Source organism: Mandrillus leucophaeus, unplaced genomic scaffold (genome assembly GCF_000951045.1).
Source record: "Mandrillus leucophaeus isolate KB7577 unplaced genomic scaffold, Mleu.le_1.0 Scaffold728, whole genome shotgun sequence".
Classification (NCBI taxonomy): Eukaryota; Metazoa; Chordata; class Mammalia; order Primates; family Cercopithecidae; genus Mandrillus; species Mandrillus leucophaeus.
Window position 1 is genome coordinate 956,835 of NW_012107897.1, and position 24,730 is coordinate 981,564.

At 47.3% G+C, this 24,730-nt stretch overlaps 1 protein-coding gene across 3 annotated transcripts in view; it reads right to left on the reverse strand.

Moving 5' to 3' along the window:
• Window positions 1–1,006: 1,006 nt before the first annotated feature.
• LOC105528654 (chromosome unknown open reading frame, human C1orf198) overlaps window positions 1,007–24,730 on the reverse strand; it is a 29,620-nt gene continuing 5,896 nt past the window's right edge. The window contains exons 1-4 of one of the 3 annotated variants that reach the window (XM_011965475.1): window positions 18,015–18,175; window positions 17,805–17,855; window positions 5,968–6,510; window positions 1,007–2,476 (exon numbers count right to left, since the gene is read on the reverse strand). In XM_011965475.1, the coding sequence (XP_011820865.1) occupies window positions 2,420–2,476; window positions 5,968–6,510; window positions 17,805–17,855; window positions 18,015–18,017 (654 nt within the window). In that variant the 5' untranslated portion in view covers window positions 18,018–18,175 and the 3' untranslated portion in view covers window positions 1,007–2,419. Of the gene's footprint in view, window positions 2,477–5,492; window positions 6,511–17,804; window positions 17,856–18,014; window positions 18,176–24,730 lie in introns of those variants that run through there. The other 2 variants (XM_011965474.1, XM_011965472.1) reach the window with 2 other exon arrangements.

The following is a 24,730-nucleotide window of genomic DNA, read 5'->3' on the forward strand; positions in this document are numbered from 1 at the left end:
AATTTTTGATTTACATTTAATCTCAGGAGGCTATTCCATTAAGAAACATTGTTATTAGAGTTAACATTGCTAGGTGCTGGGCCCCAGTCGGTACTAAGTGAGGCAGAAGCTTTCAATAATATCCACAGCCCTCAGCACCAAGAAGAACTTGGAGAGAATATTGGGCTTTATGAGAAAGGGGGAAAGAAATTAGAATTTCTGGCCGGGTGTGGTGGCTTACGCCTGTAATCCCAGCACTTTGGGAGGCTGAGGTGGGCGGATCACGAGGTCAGGAGATTGAGACCATCCTGGCCAACATGGTGAAACCCCGTCTCGACTAAAAAAAAAAAAAAAAAAAAAATAGCTGGGCGTGGTGGTGGGCACCTGTAGTCCCAGCTACTCGGGAGGCTGAGGCAGGACAATGGTGTGAACCCAGGAGGTGGAGCTTGCAGTGAGCCGCGATTGCACCACTGTACTCTAGCCTGGGTGACAGAGCGAGACTCTGTCTCAAAAAAAGAAAAAAAAAAATTAGAATTTCTTCCAAGAGAAGAGGCAGATAACCTTGGCCTAGTGTCTAAGACACAGGTCTTTCTTCTGTACTACACCAACACTACAGAATACAAACGCATACATATACATTTGCTACCATAGATTCTGTAACAGCCCCGTGCTCTCCAGGCAGAAGGTGGAGGCAGGTGGCCGCTGATTCTGAGGATCCCTGTGTGAACAGTGCCGTTAGCCCCAAGGGGAGCTGGCACCTGCTCAGGCTGTGCCAACTGGGATTTCTAAGCTCCTTTTCCCCTCACCACCGGGCTGAAACCTTTTCTGCCTCGCATATATCGACTATACTTAAATGGTACAGAAAGAACCATATTTGAAAAGTTACAGTAAATCACTGAAGGAGAAAGATAAAATACACCTCAAGGAGCCAAATGAGGTTTAGGGACATAAAGCAATTGGCAAGAACCAAACCAAATGTTGGCTATGCCACAGCTTTGGCAGAAACTTTCCTGGAGGTGATGAGGGGTTGAGGTGAGTTGCGATGTGCTTTATTTTGGAGCCAGATAAAATATTCTGGAAATCATTTCAGAAGGTCCTATGAAACACGCATTTACAAAAAAAAAAGACACACTTTGGTATTGAAACCAAGCGCTCACTGGCCGGGGTCGCCGAGATTAAGGCTTCAGGTGAGAACGCAGTGATGGCGACGTGGAGATGGCGCCATACCGGGCTTGAGGCTCTGCTTGGATGTCTCCTGCAGGCTCACACAGCTCCAGGACCACGGGGCAGGGAAGCCTGTGAGTGCAGCAGCTTCCCTAGGGGAGGTGGGCCACCTCGTACCACTGGGCAGCCTCGGCGTCTGCACCAGCTCCAGGAGACACTGCTGCTATGACACCACGCAGGTCTCCACGGGTGCTGCTGAGGCGACCACGAGCTCCACTCTTCTGCTCCTGGTGGTGGTCAGGGCTGGGGAAGGTCCGACATGATGCAGCCTGGCTAGCCCTTAGGAAAAAGAATGCCCACTGCTCCTACCAGTCCCACGCCGGAAGACCTGAACACAACTAAGCAGAAGAGCCCTGTCCTCCAGCCACGCCTGCCATCTGCCCTGACTCCTGCAGGTGCCCAGTCGAGGGAACAACCAACAGGTCACATAAGCAACAAGAACTTCCAAGAGGAAACGGATACAAAACCAAAGAAAGGGGTAGCCCCACTGCTGATCATCTAGATACAAAATAATGAAAAGTTAATACAAAACTCTTTAAACATGCAACTCTTTTTAAAAACAACGATCCATACTCTGAATACGTATCAGGGCAGCTTAAAGACGACGCTGCCACATACCCGCAGTCTGTTCCCTGGAAATGGCGTGAAAGTGGAGGGTGGCACATGATGTGAGAGACGTGGCTTCCGCCAGAGAAGTCCCGGACAGCTGCAAGCGCTGGCTAAGAAGGTCTCTGGGGGCCAATCTTTCCAGGGTCACGGCCAGCACGCTGATGTCATGGCTGATAACATGACCCTCGATCACCCCTCAAAAGGAACCCATATGTTAAAAAGGGGAGGGGGGAGGGGAAATCATGGAGAAGGAGATGGAAATCACTTTTACGATTTTTGTGACTTGGTGGAAATACATCCTCTGAGGAGGGGGAAAATTGGGTGGAGCTGGGAACAGAAGTTTTATTTACAAGATCTCCTGAATTATTAACAGACCTTAAAAATTCCAAATGTAAAACTTCTGTTATCAAATCACTGAAAATAGCATCTATATCTGGTTCTACCAAAAAAGAAAAAATCTGCAATATTGACCAGTTTCCAAATGATTAAGAAAAGAGTGTCAAGAAACCAGGAAAATACATAGGAAAAGGTGGCCCTTTTTATCCTCCTCCACCACACCACTTTGGAAAACATTTTAGGGTTCTTCATTGCATTTTTCTAATACATTTTACCAATTGTCCAGAAAATCAAATCCCGTCTTCAAGACGACATTACTTGAGCTGACCTGTAGAAGGGACAAAAACATGGAAGACAGACGTGAGCCTTTTTTTTTCAGTTATGCATAATCTAAAAACAGCATCTCATTTAAAACGACACAGATAAAAGAGCCTACTTCTGTCTCAGAGGTTCCCTGACCTCCATTTATCTCAGTGCTTGAAATCAGAAGATTAAATAAAGTTCAATGCAATCTACGCTCTGCCGACAACCAACACTAACCCCTCTTCAACCCCAGGCGCGTCTGGGAGCAGCTTACAGACCTTACGGAGAAAAGAACAATGTCTCTGTGTTTTTCTATAAATCTTTTATGTTTCTGAATGACAGCCATGTTTAAATGTATTCATCCTAAATAAGAGAACAATTAATAAAAATATTCCTTCAAATATAAAACAAACATCACACGCAAACACAACAGAAAAGAACTTGCAAAGCTGAGAAAGTAAACAAAGCACGGAAAGAATGTGAAGCTTATTTCTTTCAGATCTTGTGAAAGGTTATGAGGTGATTTTCCCAAACTCCAGGATCAGCCTCCGGGGCTCAAGTGATCCTCTCGCCTCGGCCTCCCACATAGCTGGGACTACAGGCATGCACCAGGTGTGCACCACAAGGCCTGGTTTAATTTCATTCTTCTTTCAGGGGAAAGGGCTTGACTGACAGGTCCCCTCTTGTGAGCACAGGCTGTCTCAAGCTGCTGCTGTTTTCATAAACCTTCTGACTGGCTTCCACTCAGCAGCCCATTTCCAATGTCCCTTTCCTCCAGCCTAACACCGGCAGACATTTACCTGGTGCGCTGAGGTCCTCTTGAGCAAAGAAACCTTGACTCTCCGCCCTCCAAGCGGCCGGCAGGCAGAAAATGCATACATGGCGGCAAGAGCAGGCAATGGCCTAAGGGGCTTGCCCTTGACACCTGTCTCAGGCCCAGTTTGGCTGCATGTGAGACTGGTGCAGAGTGAGGCAAAACATGCAGAATGGAAGAGGTGCAATCCAGTTTTCCTTATTCTGGTTTCCTTCCAGTTTCTTAAATGCAGTGGCATTTCACTGTGCTTTACTCTCAGAAATCTGTTCTCTCAAAGGAATTTCATGTGCTGTCTCCTACTCTCCACTGCCCACACAGAAACACGTTCCTGCTTCTCTTTAGAGTAGGGACTATCACCTATTTTATGGAAATACGTCCTTCAGAGGAAGCCCCCAGTGCAGAGTCTCAGAGAAGAGTGCTGGTTAGGGAGGCAGCGAACACAGCCTGTCTGTAAGGAAGAGCTGATGGGCAGGAGGATGTAGACAGAAAACAGAACGGAGAGATGGGCAGGTACCGGAGGAGGCAGGAAACGAGAGGGCTGAAAGCACTGGCTTAAGAAGGTGCAGAAACATGAAGAGGAGCACAGGTTGGAGCGCTGATGGGGAGCCGAGGTGGGGAGAAGGTACTAGCACTGCTGGATCCTCCCTCCTCAGGAGGACAGCACGTGCAGCCATCTGCCGAGGGAGGCATGGAAGCACTGGAAACCCGCTCTGGGTGACATTCAACGTTATCAGTGATGATCTCAACTCAACAACAAAATAACCAAAAATTTAAAAATGGGCAAGGGACCATTGGACATTTCTCCAAAGAAGAGACACAGATGGCCAATCAGCACATGAAATGAGGCTCAACACCACTCATGATCAGGGACAGGCAAGTCTAAACCACAGCGAGACACCACCTCAAACCCCTTCGCATGGCGCTAGCAAACACACAGAAAATAACAAGTTTGCAAGGGAGTGGAGAAACTCGAACCCATGTTGATGGGAATGTAAAATGATGCAGCTGCTGTGGCGAATAGGATGCATGTTCTTCAAAAAAGTGGAAATAGAACCACCATGTGATCCAGCAATTCCACATCTGGGTATGCACCCAGGAGAAGGGAAAGCGGGGGCTGGAAGACATATTCGTACATACACGTTCACAGCAGCAGTATTCCTAACAGACCACAATAGCCAACCTAAGCGTCTGTCGACGGATGGGTGGATACACAAAATGTGGTCTAAGCACACAATGGAATATTGGCCTTAGAAGGAAATTCTACACATGCTACAAAATTAATGAACCTTGAAGACACCACACTAAGTAAAATAAGTCAGTCACGAAAGGGTAAATACTATATGGTGTTACTTATATGAGGTACCTAGAGGAGTCAAATTCACAGAAACAGAAAGTGGAATGGCGCTTGCCAGGAGCTTGCGGGGAGGGAGGAACGGGATGTTGGTGTTGAAAGGGTCCAGAGCTTTAGTTGTGCAGGCTGAAAGGAGTTCTGGAGATGCATGGTAGTGATGGTTACACAGCATTGAGAACGTACTCAAATGCCACCAAATTTATACTGTAAAATGGTTAAAATGGTAAATTTTATCATAATAATATTTTACATTAATATTTTATCATAATATTTTATCATAATAAAAAAACTTTTAAAATTCAGTATGTGGAACCAGCCCAAATGCCCACCAATCAATGAGTGGATAAAGACACTGTGGTATATATATATGATGGAATACTACTCAGTCATAAAAAGGAATGAATTAATGGCATTTGCAGCAACCTGGATGGGATTGGAGACTATTGTTCTAATCATAAGTGAAGTAACTTAGGAATGGAAAACCAAACATCATATGCTCTCACTCATAAGTGGGAACTAAGCTATGAGGATGCGAAGGCAAAGGAATGACACAATGGACTTTGGGGACTCAGGGGGAAAAGGTGGGAGAAGGGTGTGGGATAAAAGACTACAAACTGGGTTCAGTGTACACTGCTTGGGTGATGGGTGCACCAAAATCTCACAAATCACTACTAAAAAACTTATGTAACCAAATACCACTTGTTCCCCAAAAACCTATGGAAATAAAAAATTTAAAAAAAAAAAGAACAGCGACCACAAGAACCAAGGAGTCTCAAGGGCCACAGGAGGCCGGGTGTGGCTAACATAGAGGAAACTGCATCCTGGGCTCACTCCTCAGCAAGGCAGCCAGGAGTCCAGCAAGGCCCACAGAGGGGCAAGACTCAGTGTGGCCTCCTAAGTGTGCCTGCCTGCCGTGCCAGCAGGCAGCTCCCCTGGCCCAAATCCAGACCAATCCTAAAGAACAGACCATTGCCTCTATGGATAGCTCCCCAAAAGAAGGCCTAACACAGCCTTGAGCTGTGACAGCCCTGGGCGTAGCGCCTTCCGGGGGCCTCTTCTGATAGCAGCCCCCACACCCGGGAAAGCGCAGTGGGCCACAGAATCCACTAACTGGCACACAAATCAGGGCGCCCAGATCGACTCGCAAAACTTGTCTTGTTGCCTATGTGTTGGTGGTTCAGCACGCTGAGCCTAGGCATCCTCTGAGGAAGAGGCAGGGGAAGGAGGAAGGAGGGGGGAGAGGAAAAAGAGCATGGGCACCTGTGGCCTGCCTGCTTTGTGGGGGACCCTCTCAGTCCCCATGGAAGAAGGTATAACCCTGCCTGAGAACACGTTGGTGCAGGCCACTCACCTGTGCAAACTTGGGTTCCAAGAACAGGGTGTCTTCCCCGTCGTCCTGCCTGATGTCAGGAGACGGCAGCTTCCCCTCGAGCTGGGAGGGGGCGGCCTCCTGCAGCGTGCTGCCGAAGGCCTGGACGGGCTGGGCTCTCTCGCGTTCGGTGCTCACGTTGGGAAGGGGACGCTGCTCCTGACGGAGGGTGCTGGGCCTTTCCATCTTGGCCTCCCTGTCCTTCGGGGCAGGTTCCTGCCGGTAGCAGGGAGGCAAGACCTTCTCCCCCTTCTCCATGGACTTGATCTGGCTAGGGGTCAGCGACTGGAACTCGGCCTCAGGCCCCTCCCCTCGGGACCTCTCGGCATTGATCTTCCAGAAGGATGCTTCCTCCTCCTTCCTGGCGGGGCCCAGGGCGTCCAGGCTGGAGGACCTGCTGCCTTGGGAGGACTTGAGGGCCTGGGAGCCCTGGGAAGCTTTGGACAGGGGTCTGGGCTCGCTGGCGGTGGTGCCGTTGCTCGGCTCCTGGATGGATAGGGCGGAGATACTGAACTCCATCTGACTCTACGGTGGGATGTGAGAAAGGAGAGAAAAAAGAAAGTGATACTGAGAATCGACCATTACAGGTGTGCCAGCCCACGTACCCCCTCCTCAGCATGCGGACGCATGCCAGCCACACACGAGTTGTTGCCCATGTGCTGGAACTGTCTGTCCTGAGTGGTGGGTATGGTCAGGACTTCCATTGCACACCTGAAATGCATCAGAAGCTTAAATGCCAAGGCCGGATGACAGAGTGTGGGTGGGGGTCCCCTCCCAAATCTCATGTTGAACTGTAATCCCCAGTGCTGGAGGTGGGGCCTGGTGGGAGGTGTCTGGATCATGGGGTCGATGCTGTCTTCATGATAGTGAGTTCCCATGAGATCTGGTCATTTAAAAGAGTGTGGCACCTCCCCCTGCCTCTCTCCCTCTTGCTTCTGCTCTACCATTTGAGATACCTGCTCTCCTCTGCCTTCCACCATGAGCCACAGCCCCCTGAGGCCTCCCCAGAAGCCAAGCAGATGCCGAGGCCATGTTTCCTGTGCAGCCCACAGAACTGTGAGCCAATTAAACCTCTTCTCTTTATCAACTACCCAGTCTCAGGCATTTCTTCAAAGCAACACAAGAACACACTAATACACTCCCTCATGCACTATGCTACATGCAGCTCAAGGCATCTGAGTATTACCGATGAGTAAGGGCTCTCTGCTTGGTAAACAGGGCACCCGCCTGTCTCCTCCAGCGTGGTTCTAGCACCTTCCTGGCAGGTGACGACCCTCACTGCGAGGATTATGAGGAAAGGTGCACACTGCAACAAAAGGCCACTCCGCAGCCAGGGTCAGAACCTAGCCTCAGATCACAAACACTCAGAGGGCAGGGCCCAGCACCCATCACAGCCCATGCCCCACATCTGAGCACCCACAAAATGCTTTCCATGATCTGGATGCTGCTAACCACAGTGATCTCTAAAAATGATACTGCTGAGCTGTTTTGACCACCAAAATCATTACACGGCAACCTAAACCACCTCTTCGGAGTAGAATGTTGTCTTCCAAGCTCTGCAGAACAAGCCATTTGTAATCTCAATTATTTCTAAAATCAGTTTTGAAGACTTCTCTCTTCCCTCACCATTTCTGCTCCCTCATACTTCCCTGCCTCTTTCTAAAATAAATTAATATGCCAGATGTGGTGGCTCACGCCTGTAATCCTAGCACTTTGGGAAGTTAAGGATAGAAAATCGCTTGTGTCTAGTTCAAGACCAGCCTAGGCAACAAGTGAGACCCCTTCTCTACTAAAAATTTTTTTAAAACATTGCCAGCCATGGTGACACATGCCTGTGGTCCCCAGCTACTCAGTCGGCTGAGGTGGGAGGATTGCTTGAGCCTGGGAGGCCAAGGCTGCAGTGAGCCACAATTGCACCACTGCATTCCAGCCTGGGCAACAGAGCAAGATCCTGTCTCAAAAAATATATTAAAAATAGGCCGGGCACGGTATGGCTCACGCCTGTAATCCCAGCACTTAGGGAGGCCGAGGCGGGTGGGTCATCTGAGGTCAGGAGTTCAAGACCAGCCTGACCAACATGAAGAAACCCCGTCTCTACTAAAAATACAAAATTAGCCAGGCGTGGTGGCGCATGCCTGTAATCCCAGCTACTCAGGAAGGCTGAGGCAGGAGAATCGCTTGAACCCAGGAGGCAGAGGTTGTGGTGAGCCAAGATTGCGCCATTGCACTCCAGCCTGTGCAACAAGAGTGAAACTCCATCTCAAATAAAAAAAAAAAAAAGAAAGAAAAAAGAAAATATATACTAAAAATAAATAAATAAAAGTAATAAAACTACATGACAAAAAGTTTGGGAAATAGAAAAAAGAAGAAGAATCAGTCACAATCCTTCCCTCCTCCCATAATCACTACTGCTTTTTGTTATTTCTATGTAACCATTTTCATATATGTGTTTTATGAGGCTGTAGTTCTGCTGGGCATGTGATTTGGGGTATTGCTTTTCCACTTAATCATAAGCATCATCAATGTTGTTTATAGTCATTATAACCATTATTTTTAATGGCTGTAAAAATATTTCAGTAGCTGTCACACCACCTACTTAACCATTTTCTTATTATCAGACAATTTGCTATTTCTAGGCCTTATTGTTATAATTAAGGTTGCCATAAACATCTTCATGCATATAATCTCTTCTTCATTTTGGGTTAATTTTTTAGACAGATTTCTAGAAGTGAAATATCAAAATACAAACAATTTAAACCTTTCCTTTTTATGGTTTTGGATGCATACTATCAAATCTGCTTTCTAGCAGCTGCCCCAATTTCTAATGCCACCAGATGTACATCACAGTAGCATTTTCAGTCACTGAGTATAATAATTTGAAACTGCCTGTGCTAACTTAAGATACACAACATGGTTCTTCGTGCCTTTCATGCACAGTCTTTCACATAATCAATGGTCTGTTCAGTTCTTTAAGTCTCTGCAGACAGCAGCACTCTCCCAGGATTCTCGCCAACAGGCAGGGGCGTATTTGTCAGGGCAAGGATGGAAATACTGCTTTTCCTGTGTGAACTGCAGGCCCTGAACAGAGAGAGCTGCACACGCTCTCTTGAGTCTGAGACTTCTAAAAGCCCAGCTTCCGACGGCCAGACGTCTTCCCTCCAGGCTTGGGAGATGAGATCATGAGGTCATGAAGAATTCAACTTTAAAACGCAAGCCTAGGCTGCCCTGAAGCTCAATGTTATTGGAAAGAAAACCCAAGGGCCAGGCGCGGTGGCTCACGCCTGTAATCCCAGCACTTTGGGAGGCCGAGGCAGGCAGATCACGAGGTCAGAAGTTTGAGACCAGTCTGACCAACATGGTGAAACCCTGTCTCTACTAAAAATACAAAAATTAGGCGGGCATGGTGATGCACGCCTGTAATCCCAGCCACTCAGGAGACTGAGGCAGGAGAATCGCTTGAACTCAGGAGGCAGAGGTTGCAGTGAGCCAAGACCGTGCCACTGCACTCCAACCTGGGCGACAGCCATCAAAGCACTGGTTCTTCCAGGAGCTCTGGTTAAAGACAATGTAGATTACTCAGTGTGCCTGATGTGTCAGGAATGTTGTTTCTAAATTATTATTATTTTCATTCTACAAATGAGAAAATGGAGAATTGTCCTAGGTCACCAGCCCAATAGGAGATTGGCAGCTGGGATTTCAACCTGGATCGAGAGATTCCAAGCCTGAATCCATGGCTGGGCATCCTGCATTACAAAATAACACCAGGTACGACACCCATGGAAGCCACCAGGAGCAGTGGACACAGTAGGATTTCTTTATGTATGTGTGTGATCTAATTTGATTTTAAAGGACTGTTTCTGAGTGATGCATTCTGAATACTCTGCGTATTTCCAAATTCCACAACAGAATACAGAAAGACTGTGGGATAGAGATGACGGTTTCTTGAAATAGGCGAATCACTAAAAATGGCTCAGAAGTGGGGCCCAGCTCAGGGGACAGAGTTGACTTTGATCTGGAAATTGTAGTGTAAGGACGGCACTTAAAACTGAGCACTTCATCAAACCCCAGGCTTTTTTAGGATCAGCAATTTCTCCCATGGGTGTCTTTGCTCAGAAGCCTCTAGAAGGTGACACAGAACTTCCTGTGTACGTGGAGGGCAGCAGTGGGCAGAGCCAGGGATGCTGGGGGGAGACGCCCATCACAGTGGTTCCTGGGCTGCTGCAGGGGTGCTGCGGGAAGGGAACCAGGCAGCACTTAGCTGGGTGTGACCTCCTCAAACAGAATGACAGAGGTTGCTCCCATCCCTGCTTGGGTAACAGGAGACCTGGAAACCTGGCAACAGCTCTTCAGAGGAGGGTGTCATCTGGCTAGAGGAGACGGCTTTGCTGGCAGAAGCAGCTACCTAGTTTAGGGGGTCTGGAGGTGACTATGGGGAAGACAAGAACTTAGAGAAGAAAAAAGTTCCAATGCATTTGCTTCTAAGTCTTTTTCCCTATGTATGTGTATGCTGTTCATAATTTTGCAAATAACGTATAACCACAATCTCCTTTAACAAAACAGCCCTGATGATCTCATGAAGACAGGGAGTAGAAGAAACAGATACTGCAGGCTAGGAAGGGTGTGTGGGTAGGAAGGGGATGAAGAGAGGTTGGTTAAGGAGATAGAAGGAGTAAGCGTTTGCTCTAGTGTTCAATAGCAGAGAGGGGTGACTATAGTGAAGTGTGCTGTGTATTTTGAAATAGCTATAAGAGAGAATGTAAAATGCTCCCAACACATAGAAATGATAAATACTCGAAGTGATGGATGCCCCAAGTACCCCAACGTGAACATACAGTCTATGATTTCACGAAATATCACATGTACCCCATCGATATTTCAAACAACTATATATAAAAAAAAAAAACCTGCCCTCATCCATCACCCTGCTGGGTGCTAGGCCTCTTCCCCACTGCTTTCCCCAAAGGAAACGGGTTTGTCATCTAGAATTTCTAGACACAAACCTCTTGGGGTAGGGGAAGAATCTTTTTTCCTGTCTAGATCAACTCTGCTCAGCTCTAAAAACTCCAGGAACTATAATAAAAACAGACTCCAGCAGGGCCAGGTGGGGGCCCCGGGGAGATGAAGCCCATCTCTCAGGTACTGCAGCCCATCCCGCCCAGGGACCTCATTCTACCCGGGCGGGACCTGTCCTGGTGTCTGTGCACGCAGCACCAGGACAGAGCGAAAAGTGGCTCCAAGCTCATTTTCAAAGACACACCGACATGCAGGCCACAGGAAGGCAGAGCCCCTTTTGCCATTTCAAAGTAAGTTTTAGTGCTTTTTGTTTCGGTGACTCCACACTGTTGGCCGTTCCCCGTCTTCCAGTCCAGGGCACGTCCTAGACTTTCCTAGAACAAAAATCCGTTTTCTACAGGTGTGGAAAGAGCTAGGCTCTTGAGAAAGGAGGTCATGTCAGCCCTCTCCCACGGCACTGAGCAACAGGGAGCCAGGGCTGGCGGGAGGATAAGGCTCATGAAGGGGAGGAACCCATGGGCCACGGAACGCCAACTCTTGGGCACTGGCCACAGACAGAAAGCCGGGGTTTGGGGATTCAACTTAGTGGGACAGGGGAGATAGGAGAGCCCACAAGGAAACCGTCCCTCCTAACAGCAACACTGACAGCCCAGCCTCAATGTCCCAAGTGCCCACGGAGGCTCTGCTGGGCGGACTCCCTCCAGCCAGGCCACGGCTGGGCGTCAGTCGTCCCATGCGGGGAGCTGGGTCTCAGTTGGCCATGTCTGTTCTAAAAACAGAAGGACCACAACTGAGCCCAGTGTCTATTTTTAACGTCCCACTCACTGAAGAGGAATGTGTAATATTTCAGTAAAAGACGAGGGCAGGCTGCCAAAACTAACTGTTTGGCTTGGCAGCCTTGGACAGATCTAAATTGTTGAGACAAAGGCTACAGAAGCCTTGTCAGAAAAGATCACCATTTAATGGAGCAAATCCTAATACATTCACCAACCACTTAACACCTATTCTTGCCACCTCCCCTCCAAAGAGGGAAGAGGAGGAAGATGAGCGGGAGGACACTCAAAACCTTTAGAATCACAAATTCAGTAGAAGTGGCAGCTGGCAGGGGACAAACCCAGGGGCCCAAAGAGACGGGGCAATGAATGTAAGCAAACAAACACCCGCCCCGTCAGCCTCTAAGGCAACAAACACCAGCCAGGGAGAACTCAGCGGAGGCCCAACAGGGCATGGGTGCAGAGGTGCACCAGGCCCCAGGGATGTCAAGGTTAAGGGACAAATAACTGTGTCTGCCATTCTGGGCTCATCATCTCACAGGGACGAAGATGCACCAACAAGGAATTCATCAGCACGATCCCTGTTTTTCCTCTATCACAGTGCTTCCTAACGGTAACAAGGAAGAGGGCAACTTCGGAAGCTGCACAGGGGTGAAGAGCCCAGCCCTGGGCTTACGACTGCCTGGTTCACATCCTCACTTTATGCCTTGCTTTCCTCATCTGTAAAGTGGATTGTTGTGAGGATTACATGCTGCAATGCAGGGAGGGTGCTCAGCACACACCCGGCACGTGGTGAGATTCCTGATTGGGACAAGTGTGGAAAGAGGCTTTGTGCTGAGTCTGGAGGGCAGGTGGGGCCTTCTCAGGTGGATGGGGGTCAGGGGACTAAGCAAAACACTGAGGTTCAAGGGAACATGGTCCCTGAGGTGGGCGAGAACAGAGCCTGTGGGATGGTAGTGCAGGGTGAGGGCAGGGCTGAGCGAGTGACACATCACCCCACACACATGGAGAGCAGGGAAAGGTCGAGAGCAGAGGCCCACAGGGGCCCACTGTTGTCTCAGGAAGGGGTGAGGCACAGCCCAGAGGAAGGGCAGGAGGAAGGGAGGGGACTGCTGGGCAGAGATGGGGGTCTCGGTGAGGAGCGCAGAGACCAAGCTTCGGGTGGGTGGGTGCCACCCCAGGGTGCCCTGCCTCTCAGAAACCTTGTGACTGGTAGTGAGGAGGAACCACCGAGCAGAGCCAGTGAATCCTCTATGTCCAGGAACATCCTGCTGAAACAGCCCTTCTGTCCCACCATGGGCAGCAAAGCCCTGCAAGCCACAGATAGACCTGAGCTCCAATTGCTCTTCGTCCACTTGACCTGCCAGGCACCTGACCCCCTGCATCCCGGTGTCCTGACCCACAGCGTGAACAGGGACACCAGCCTCCCGAGAGTGAAAGAATTCAAAGTGCACACACATCCCTATCATGGGCACAGCATGGAGGAAGGGCCTGTGCTCATAAATGTTTATATGTCTTCCCGAGGAGGGCTCTGGAAGGCTTCCCTACTCTGGGAATGATCTATACTGGCCCCCTGAGATCTTTTGACATCCATCAAATCAAGAAACCGATCCCCAGCCCAAACTACTTAGTGTCCTAATAGGCAGCTGGACATCAGGTGAAGGAATGGGGTAGCCAGAAAGGAGAAGCAGACAGACAGCTTGGAGGAGGGGCAAGGCTGGGGACAGGGTCAAAACGCCCAGCCAACCAAGAGCCCAGCCAACCAAGAGCCCAGCCAGCCAAGAGCCCAGCCAACTTTGAGACAGGGCCTGACCTGCCCCAAAGGCATTTTCTCCTCTGAATTCTCCAGCCCAGGCCGCCTGGGGAATGTAAAGAATCCTCTCTCCACTCCCTGCCTCCTCATCCCGTCTGAAGCCTTCTAAGTGCTGAGTTTTTCCCTCTCAAAACAGCAGTAGCATGACATAGGAATGCACCATTAGGTCCCCACTGGCCCCCTCTCCACCTGCACGCCTGTCAAGCTGATCGATGAGTGGAAAAGATGACAATCACGACCACCCCCACCACTTCTGGGACCGGCAGGCCTCCCTTCCACGATGGAAGAAGTCTGGGCAACAGAGGCACCACAGCCAGCATCAGCCTCAGAGGAGGCAACTGAGGCATGGGGGACAGGCTGGAAAATGAGGCAGGCGCACAGCTGCTACAGTGAGGCCACAGTGAGCTCTCCTGATCAAAGCTGCGTTGCATGGGGGCAGCGACCACCAGTCCCAAGCACAACTGCAGCTCATTCTGTGGAGGTGGAACGGTCATGGGCTGGCCAAGAGAAAGGAACCCATACGGAGGTGCAAAAGTTGGGTGAGAAACCAAAAATCCCTGTGATTCTTAATTCTGCCCATGGCCGTGACCTTGGGTCAGGCTTACCCTTGTGTAGGTAGGTTTGTCAGAGGATGGAGAAGTCAGAGCTGGGCACTCTGCTGGCATCCGTTAAATGCCTATTGAACTGAATAGCTGAAGGAGGGCATGAGGTTACATCTACCCAACATGTGTACAAATATGGGTTAAATGAATGGGGAAAATGACTGGAGTGACTTGGTGGCTATAGCTTTTGTCCTAAGTGAGATTTGCCACCAAACATAGCTGTCCACTCACTGAGCTGTTTTTCGAGCACAGAAGTGGCATATGCTCAACTCTGGGCCTGCGGCATAATGTCTGACATAAACAGGGTACACAATAAATGTCTACTGGAAAAAAAAAATCAATGAATGATTTCAGAGACAGAAAATAGATGGTGGCTGCCACGGGCTAGCGAGAGTCGGGGGAAGTCATTCTCTAGTGGGAACAGAGTTTCAGTTTTGTGAGATGAGTTCTGGAGGTGTGGATTAATCATTCCACGATGTGTACACATATCAAAACATCTTGTTATACATCATAAATATATATAATTTTTCATTTGTCAATTAAAAATAATAATTTTAGAAAAGAGTTCTCAAGATGGATGATGATGTTTGCACAGAAATGTGAACGTACTTAATGCCACCAGACTATACACTTAAACATGATTAAGATGGGAAATTTTATGTTGTGTGTATTTTGCCACAATTAAAAATAAAACTTAAAAAAATCGATGAGTGATTAACTAAAAATGGAAAGAAATAACCAAGGTTAAGCATGGAATGAATGACATAGCTACTAGGGCATGGAATCTTAGATTTAAAATGGGTGCAAACTCACCGCAGCTCTTCTATCAAGAGGTGCAATCTCTTCCCTCACACATTGAATCTGGCCTGGCTTGTGCCTTGATTTGACCAGCAGAACAGAGCAGAAGTGATACTATGCAATTGCCCAGCCTAAGCTTCAAAAAGAGTCCTCGTACACTTCTGTTCCTGCACACGAATCTCTCCACCTCTGTGTGAAGAAGTCCAGGCTGGCTGCTGGAGACATGTGGCCCAGCTAACACCCAGCACCAACCAGACACATGAGCAAGGTTCTCAGAGCATCGAGTTCCCATCAGGAGATCAGATGACACATGAGTGATCCCAGGCAAGGCCGACAGAAGAACACTCCAGCTGAGCCCTGCTCCAACCACTGACCCACACAATCATCAACACATAAAATGCTGCTTCAAGCCATTAAGTTTGTTATGCATCTATAGAGAACTGATAGAGTTAGGAAGGCATCAATTGAGAGGTAACAAGAAATGGGGTCCAAGTCTCCCTCCATTCCTGCAACTGGAGATTGAGGGGTCCTACCTTCACTAAAGCCACTTCCTGTTTGTGGCTCTCCAATGAGGATCTTATAAGCCTTGAAGTCTTAAGAAGAGTTTGGCAAATCTCTTCAAGCAGGGTGGCAGGGCACTCCAGGGTTAAGACTAAAGAGGAATGAGTGATGGGCTTCTAAAACTCGGCACTGCCTAGTGAAGAAGGAGGAAGGGACAGCTCCCTTGCTCTCCGAGATACCCTCTATTTTGCCCCTAGACATTTCTAATAGCAAACTATAGTAAGTCTGACCTCAAGAGATCAAACAGGAAGGTGAGGACACAGAGTGAGCCCAACAGTTTGTGAAACAAACTGGAACTCTCATCTAACAGGAACATGAAATGAAACTGCAAACTCTGAGCAATGAAGACTACACTTTACTAAAAGCATGCAAGTTATGATGGGTGACACATGTTAACCGGATTTTAGCAAGCTTCCTCAATTTACACTGGTTCCTAAGGGACCAGATATGCTGGCATCTGTGGACAATGAGTCTCTCAGCACAAGTGTGATCCAAGTGGACTGTACTTGCTCTTTCTGTTCTCGAGAACTTCTCCGGGCACCTGTTTCCCACTCTGGCCCCAGCAGCTGTGTCTGTATCAGTGGCCACTTCAGGAGCTGCACTACCTTGTCCCAGAATGTCTTCTATGCCAAGTTAATAAAAGATGAAATGTCCTGTCCCACAAATAGCTGATTCGGGAACATTTAACAAGGTAAATTCTTAAGAGAATAGATATTCTTATGGGGAACATGATGAGCTTAGGTCTTAGGACACTTTAACTATTTTTTACTTTCCTCTGCCTTTATCACTGTGATATCATCAACTACAGACCCAGTCCAGGAAAATCTGCACTGCTTTCTGGGCCACCACACCCAAGGTTGCTCATTTCCAACACACAGAGAATCTATCTGGCTATTACCACTAGATATCATCTATAGGATTAGTGTTTCTCACAATTACCCATTTTGGGAGCCCATAGAAAAGGAATATTGAGGGCCCCGGCTGAGAATCCATGTAATGATGCACTTTTTACCCACCTATGACTTCCTTTGCAATGTCAGTAGACACAGGATCCAGTGTTGGATTTAGGAGCTATTCCAATTGCAGGTGGCTCCTTAACATCTTGTGCTCTCTCCCAAGACAATGTTGGTCACCCCTGCAACCAGTACCCAGATCCCTAGGGAGACTAAATTAATGCCATGTCTTTCTCAAAATCACCTCTTAACTCTAACAATCATCTCAACTGTCCCATGCTCCCATGCCCTGAGGCCAGCTCGCTTCACTCAGGGCAATTGGCAATAGGTTACTAAATACTGTCTGTGTACCAAGAACAGTGCCAGCGGTCCTTGTCCATCTGAACCCTTGGGCAACATCTCATTTTAAGACACAGTCGCTTACATAAGGGCCTCTCAGGGTCCTTCACTCGGGCCCACCCTGCTCATAGGCCTCCTGCTGGGATGAGGGCTCTGATCAGCAACGATGTGGACAAGTGAAAAACCACAAAACCAGTGCCTTGAAGTTTCAGTATTTAAAAACCCTGATCTGCCCAGGAGTCCAAGCCCTATTCCAGGCTCACCACTGTCTCTGTCTGTAACACACTCTCATGATGTAAAGAATCCTCCAACACACACCACCAAATTGTTCTAGAATTCAGAAAATCTTGGTCTTTTATTTCTGTTCCTTGGGTTAAAGACACCTGCCTTTTAGTCATTTTGCTTATGAATGTACTTCTACTGGGGCAACTTAGGAGAGGGGAAAATGAATTAACATCAGTGAAGCTTGATGCTTTTAAGCAGCTCTGGCAATGATGATGATAATGATGAAGAAGAATGGCTGGGAGACAGAATAGTGATCCAAGTTGGGATGAATTAGCTAAATGCATGTCTATGTCTGTCAACCGGCTCGTCGCCTCCCATTTGCTCAAAACTTTGTCTTATGGGCATCTCTCACCAAGGTGCTAAGTGCTGGGGACTAGAGGCATAAGCAGAGAAAGGGCCCCCAAGAGGGCTGGCCCCCTTAATCAATGGGCATCATGGGGCCTCACTGGACCCTGGCTAAAGCACTACTACTTTGAACTCTATCACCAAACCACACACAATAGTTTCCTAGTTCCTCACCATGCTCCTCCCATCCCCTCCTTTTCTACCAACAATGGGCACATCCCCTGCAGCCTGGCAGTCAGGGGGCTGTCTTCTGAGTCCATCAAATGTTGAAAGAAAAATACACAATTATTCAATTATTTTTAAAGGAACAAATAGATCTAAATTTAATCCAACTTACCCTTGTTTCCCAGGAGAAAGGGGCAGAGTGCTCATCTTGCCAAGTTAGATCCTGAAATAAAAATTCAAGAATAAATCTGAAATCCAAACCTAGACATATCCCATGCAAACATCCACCCAGGACCATGAGGGAACCAAAACTTAGGAATAATCCCAACTGCTGGCTCTAAACGAGCCTGATGCTTTGACACTCTCAATATAACGTGCTGACCATCTTGGCCAGATTGCTCCCTCACCTTTCCCGCTGAGGCTGCCAGACACTCCCCTCCCCAGCCAAACAGACAACAGGGTATATGCCGGTGAGTCCCCCCAATGGACTCAGACAGATGAGCTGAGTAGGAGTGGACCAGGCCTTGATGGTCTCAGCAGAATCAGGCACAGACTCAGCCCTGAACAATGATTAGCTGTGTGGCTATGGGAAGATGATTTAGCCTTTTTGAGCCTCAGTTTTCTCATTTGTAAAAGTAGAATGATACTTCCCTTGCAGGGCTGTTATAAGGATTAAATGAGGTAATCTGGGAAAATAATGCCAGGCCATAATCTGCCAGTCAATGCCAACACAGGAGCTCCCCTCCTCCCCAACAGGCCTACTGGAGAGCTCAAGGGCATGGATCAGCAGAATCAATGAAGAAAAACGCCAATGTAATCCATGTGACTAATTATAACAAGAACTCTGAAATCACACCCCACCCCCACCAAACAGAACAGGACAGAAAGAGCCCTACAGAACAATCACTAGGAATTTGACCTTGGATCCAGTATGTTTTGTTCACTGGCCTGCACAAATAACTTGGAGAAGTCACCTTTCCTTAGGTCCCACCCTCTGCCTGCAGTTATTCCTGTGCTAGCAAATGTCTCATCTGTGTCCAGCTTCAATTGGGTAACTTTTGTTTGTTTGTTTGTTTGTTTGTTCTAAAAGATGGGGTCTCAGTATGTTGGCCAGGCTGGACGCAAACTCCTGGGCTCAAGCGATGCTCCTGCCTTGGTGTCCAGAGCAGCTGGGACTACAGGTGTGCACCAGGTCTGACTGCTTCTACTGGGAACTATTTTCAGGATGAAAAATCAGGACACACTGGGTGATACAGGCGAAAATGGGATAAAATATTTTAAACTGAGATCATATCCACATCTCCCCAAAACTCCAAGTGATTTATAGCCTTCCCTAAGTATCCCTGGATAACTGTTTTCTTCCCACCCAGAGATACACTGACACTGTGTCCCTAAGTCAAGTGGTCTGGCTTCCCTCTCATCTACAGGGCAAACCAGTTCTGCCCACAGACCCTCTTCTTTCAGCTTCTGACAGAGCCTCTGCCACCCCAGCTTAGCCTCAGACACTGGGGGCAAATGCCAGGGCCCACGCAGGGGGAGTGCCTCACCAACATATAAGTGTACACGTTCAGCCTTCCAGACCCTGAGCGTGCGTTCTCTCTGCAGACACCTCCTAACATGAACGGCCAGTGGGAGGCCAGTCTTTGAACTCGAATAACGAAGGCATGCCAGGGTCTGGGCAGCTGAAGGCCTATTCCCAAGAAGGAGGGATGGGGAAGGAAGTGTGTGATGACTCTCCAGCACAGCCCAAGCACGGCCAACCCTAGATGACAAGGGTGACAGAGCAGGGCCTTTGTCTACTCCTCTATCCCCAGTGCCTGGAAGACTCAGTGACTGCCCGTAGCGGACGCTCACTCACTCTTTGAGAATATGTGAATAAACAAACTCTGCACAAGCCCAGATCCTTTCACAGGTTGATTTTCCCCCACAATCTCCGCCTCCCAACACTCACACTCCCGCAAGACTTCCCAATGTGGGGCCACAGGCTCCTTACAGCTCTTGGCCCCAGGAGGAAGAGCTGGCCATCGACAGGGTAGAGATCCGGTTCTGTGTCCTGATGGCTGTGCTGTGTGCCTTGGTTCTGTGCAGTAGGGACTGGCACATTTGTGGCACAAATACTTCACATATACTGGGGGTAAAGAGCAAGGAAAACCCAGAGAGGAGGCAGTGTGAAAGGCCAGAATTAGGTCTTTATTTTCCCAGGAGTGTATATAAAAGGACTAAACATATTTATATCAGGAAAAAAACACCACTAACAAAGATACTAGTTATAAATATTAAGAATTACAAAAGTGGGGGGAAAGCCCTACAAACTGGGTCAAGCTGCATTAAAGTGTATCAGTCAGTTCTGAGAACCACGTAGTGTGTGCAACTGATGACCATGTGCACAGTAAGGTGACCCCCATCCTCAAAGTGTTACAGTCATTCTCCTGTAATGGTATTTGCTTATGATCCTGACTTCTGAACTGGTTGGTATGCACTGCCTCATGGCCGTCAAGCAAAACCTTTAAAAATGAGAGGAACCTCATTTTGTTTGGAATTTCAGTTACACTCAAGTTACTTCCCAATGCACAAACTTCGTTCCTCCAAAAATGGAAATGGATGCCTGAAGGAATGTGAGTTACCAAGGCTTTGCGATTAGATGTCTCCTAGCAGAGGTAGAAGGCCAGCCTTCAGCTGTAGGGGGCTCCTGGTCCATGTCTCTGTGTGTATGCTAGGGGTACAGTTAAGCTAAATAACCAAAGTCCCTAAAATCCTCAGAACCCTCTGAGTTCCTTTTAGAAGTAATCACACCAAGAAGGGCTTTGTTTTCACGTGGGAAAAATAAAAGGGGCCGATGGAATAAGTATCATTTATTCTAGTTAATCATTCATTAACTCTTTGTGAATAAATGATCTCTGCACAAGCCTGTATATTTTCACAGGTTGATTTTCCTCCCCAGCCTCCACACCCCACACTCACATTCCCTCTAAGACTTCACCGGCTCTTCACAGCTCTTAGTCCCAGGAGGAATGGCCAGCCATCCACAGGGTAGAGTAGAGACCCGGCTTTGGATCTTTGGAAGAAGGTAAATGGAAATCAACTGGCAAAGGTACTCCTTCCATCCAGAATTGAACAGGCCGCTGGCCACCCAAATGGAAAGACGAAGTGTATGAACACCTGCAGGGCAGGCAGAGGGCAGGAACGCTGGCCAGGGCGGGGCATGATGTAGCTGGACTCCCCTGTTACTTGATATGATTCTAAATATTAATTATATACCTTGAGTCCCTTTGAAATCTGCAAAGATTAAAATAATAAGGCTTTTGGCTTTGGAAGGTGGCTCAGTATATAAGACTCTTAGGAACAAAGACTTAGCCCAGAGCTTGGGGACAGCCAACTCTCTAGTGACGGCAACCCATATTAGCTGAAATTCCAAGGGGGTCGCAGGAGGAGAAAGGGTCACACTGTGATTTCTCCCCAACTTAGTGTCGAGTCAATAGTCTTTTGTTTGCTCCAGCAAGAAATGAAGTCAAGGGGCAGATTCCTTGGGTTTCTGTAATTCTGAGCTCATAAAAAACAATAAAGTGCTTAACAAAAATAAACATGCCAAACAAAAATGTGATGGAAGCTCTGATGTCAGCCTTCAACTGCACGCTCTAGCCACAAAAAGCACTGGTGGCAAGAACAGGCTCCCTAGGCTGTTGGATGCAAATGGGATCAGAATTGCAAAGTGGTGGCACCCACTCACACGTATACAATGCTATCCTTTCTTCTACTCCCATGGTGACCAGCAGGCAACCAAAATGAGGCCAGGCACATGCTCTTGGACCAATCACATATGCTTTTTCTAGGACTGCCTGGAAGGCTTTCCCACCCCCCTCTCTGGCGCCTAGGATCTGAAATCATCTAAGTGCCAAAACACATCTGTTACTTAGGCCACACGACAAGAGAGTGGACTTCATTGTTGGCCAGGACTTATCCTCAGAGTCAAATTCCGTAAGAGGCATCCATACCAAAGGCAGCACTGAATCTCTCCAGAAACAATGTCTTCTTTGGAGTGCAGGGCAGAAAGATGCCTCGGATCACCAAATCCCAGAGGAGAAAGCCAAAAAGCAGAGGGGAAGCTATAGAAAGCCACCAGAAACACAGAGCACTTGGCAATTATCAGAGGCCAGCACTACATGTAAAAGGCTCTGCCAGTCCCCACGCAGCTCCAAGAACTCTGGGATAAACACACACACAATCTTTTCCCCTAACATCCCAGAGACCTTGAGTATTTGCTCTTCTCTGGGAAATGTTCATCCAATTCAGTGTGTACCTCCTAAACTCTAAATGAAACAGAATTTTAAAAATAATAATAATAAAGCATTTTTTTTTCCATAGTGCTGGAATACATGTTTGAATCGTATCGCCAGCATTTACTTCTTTATTTGTTGATAAAAAATGGATACTGGAGGGCTTAAGAACTCTGTGGTTCCTAGACACTTTTATTTTTGGAGGCTGCAAGGCTGCAAGCAGAGGTGTGTTGGAGCAGGCTTGCACCAACTAACGAGAGCTGATTGTAAAATTTTGAGGACTTTCTTGAACCTGTTGTTTAACTGCGTGATTAAAAAGGTGAATTATATAAACTTGAAATTAAATCCATTGTATTAAAAATAAAGGTGATATACTTCACACCACAAGGATGGCTACTATCAAAAAGCAGAAAATAGCAAACATTGGTGAGGATGTGGAGGCACTGGAACCCTTGTGCACTTTTGGTGGGAATGTAAATAAAGTAGCCATTATATAAAACACTTCGGCAGTTCCTCAAAAAATTACACATACAATTACCATTTGTTCCAGCAATTTCATTCCTAGGTATACACCCAAAAGAACTGGAAGCAGGGGCTCAGAGATCCTTATACCCCAATGTTTGTAACTGCGCCATTCACAATAACCAAAAGATGAAAGCAACCAGGTATCCGCTGACAGATGAATGCATAAACAAAATGTGGTTTATCCATACAATGGAATATTATTCAGTCTTAAAAAGGAAGGAAATTCTGATACAGGCTTCAACATGGATGAACCTTGAAGACATTATGCTTAGTGAACTAAGCCAGACACAAGGACAAAAAATCATATGATCCCACTTATATAAGGTACCTAGAGTAGGCAAAATCACAGAGACAGAAAGTAGAACAGAGGTTATCAGGGACTGAGGCCAGGAAATGGGGAGTTATTGTTTAATATATACAGAGTTTAATTCTTTAAAGGATATAATTTCACTTCAAATAATACACGAGTTCTGGAAATGGATGGTGATGATTGCACAACATTGTGACTGTACTAAATGCCTCGGACTACACACAGAAAAGTGGTTAAAATGGTGAATTTTATGTTATACGTATTTTACCACAATAAAAAGTCATGGAAAGACACGGAGGAACCTCAAATGGATATTATTAAGTGGAAAGAAGCCAATCTAAAAAGGCTACATATTGTATGATTCCAGCTATATGATATTCTGCAAAAGGCAAAACTACAGAGACAGTAAAAAGATCAGTGGCTGCCAGAGCCTGGGGGGCGGGAGGCATGAGCAGGTGGCGCACAGAGGATTTCTGTTAAGGCAGTGGCTCCCCTCTGTATGATACCATCATGGTGTACACCTCCAAAAGCGACCCCTAGTGTAAACCAGAGACTTCGCGTGACAATGATAAAAACAATGCAGGTTCATTGATTGCAATCAATGCACCACTCTGGTTTAGGATGTCGATGGTGGGGAAGGCTGCACGCATATGCATGTCTGTGTGCACATTTTGGGAAAGGTCTGCGTGGGAACTCTCTGTACCTTCTGTTCAATTTTGCTGGAACCTAAAACTACTCTAAAAACTGAATGTTTTTTTAAAGTGCGCCCCCCCCACCAAAAAAAAAGTAACAAACACTAGAAACTCAACATTTCAATACAGTTACTATTATCCATGGTCTTGAGGTTATTTGCATCCATTGTATGTATAAGGTGGAAATACCACATAGCGCAGTGCCCAGTTGTGCATCCCGTTAGTCACGCCAAGAGCATGGAACAGGCCACAGTGGAGTATCTGGTCATGGCAACTGGCAAATGCTAGAAGTCAGGGCTAGTCCGCCTCACTCCCCCAGAGCCGACTGTTAAATATTTACCAGCACACCACAGGCTACAACCATAACAAACATCCTGATATTTCATCACATTCTGCAAGTGTTTCTTTCTGCTGTGTGGATGGATAGCGCCTGCAGAGGGCGCTGTCCAGCATGGGGGCTCCCTTAGGGCCTCCACAAGCTGTTCCAGGAAAAACAGCTGGGCAGGGAGTGAGGCTTTCTGGGGTGATTCTAAAACAGCATCAAGATCTGGGAACACGACAACACACATATTGACGCCAGAAATGGTCCTCGTCTGCCTGAGGTCCATAAATAAGGAGAGTTTCTGGTTGACACCTGTGGCATCTTGGCTTGAAGGTAAGAAATGTAAACTGAGAAATTCTATAAGCTAGAGAAATAAGGTTTAGACAGCAGAGCATGTGAGCAGGACAGAAAGTCCCATAGGTTGCAGAGTGTGTCACCCTGTAGTGATGCCAGGTGGCCTGGGTATCTTGGCTCACCCAGGGTGGAACACATTGTTCCTGGTGAGCTGTGTCGTGCCCATCACTCCCTCAGAGATGCCAGAGCCTGTCCTGTGGATCAACTGTAAGGCTTAATTACCAAGTGACAACACTGGTTGTTGTCACTGATAATGACAGCACCCTGGACATGTTGACCAACTGAGAGCCTCCCAACCGCAGCTCCATGCACAAATTCAACAGTGCTTCTGCTGTAGTTATTTCTATATTTATTTTTCCACAAATAAATATGTTACAGGAGTGAGATAATCACACTCCTTGGTATTTACCCAGATGAACTGAAGACTTCGGTCCACACAAAAAAACCAACACACAGATGTTTTACTCATAATTGCCAAAACTTAGAAGCAACCAAGATGTGTTTCAGTTATTGGATAAGTAAACTGTGATACATCCAGACAATGGAACATTATTTAGCAAAGAAATGAGCTACCAAGTCACAGAAAGACATGGAAGAACCTTAAATGAGTATCACTAAGTA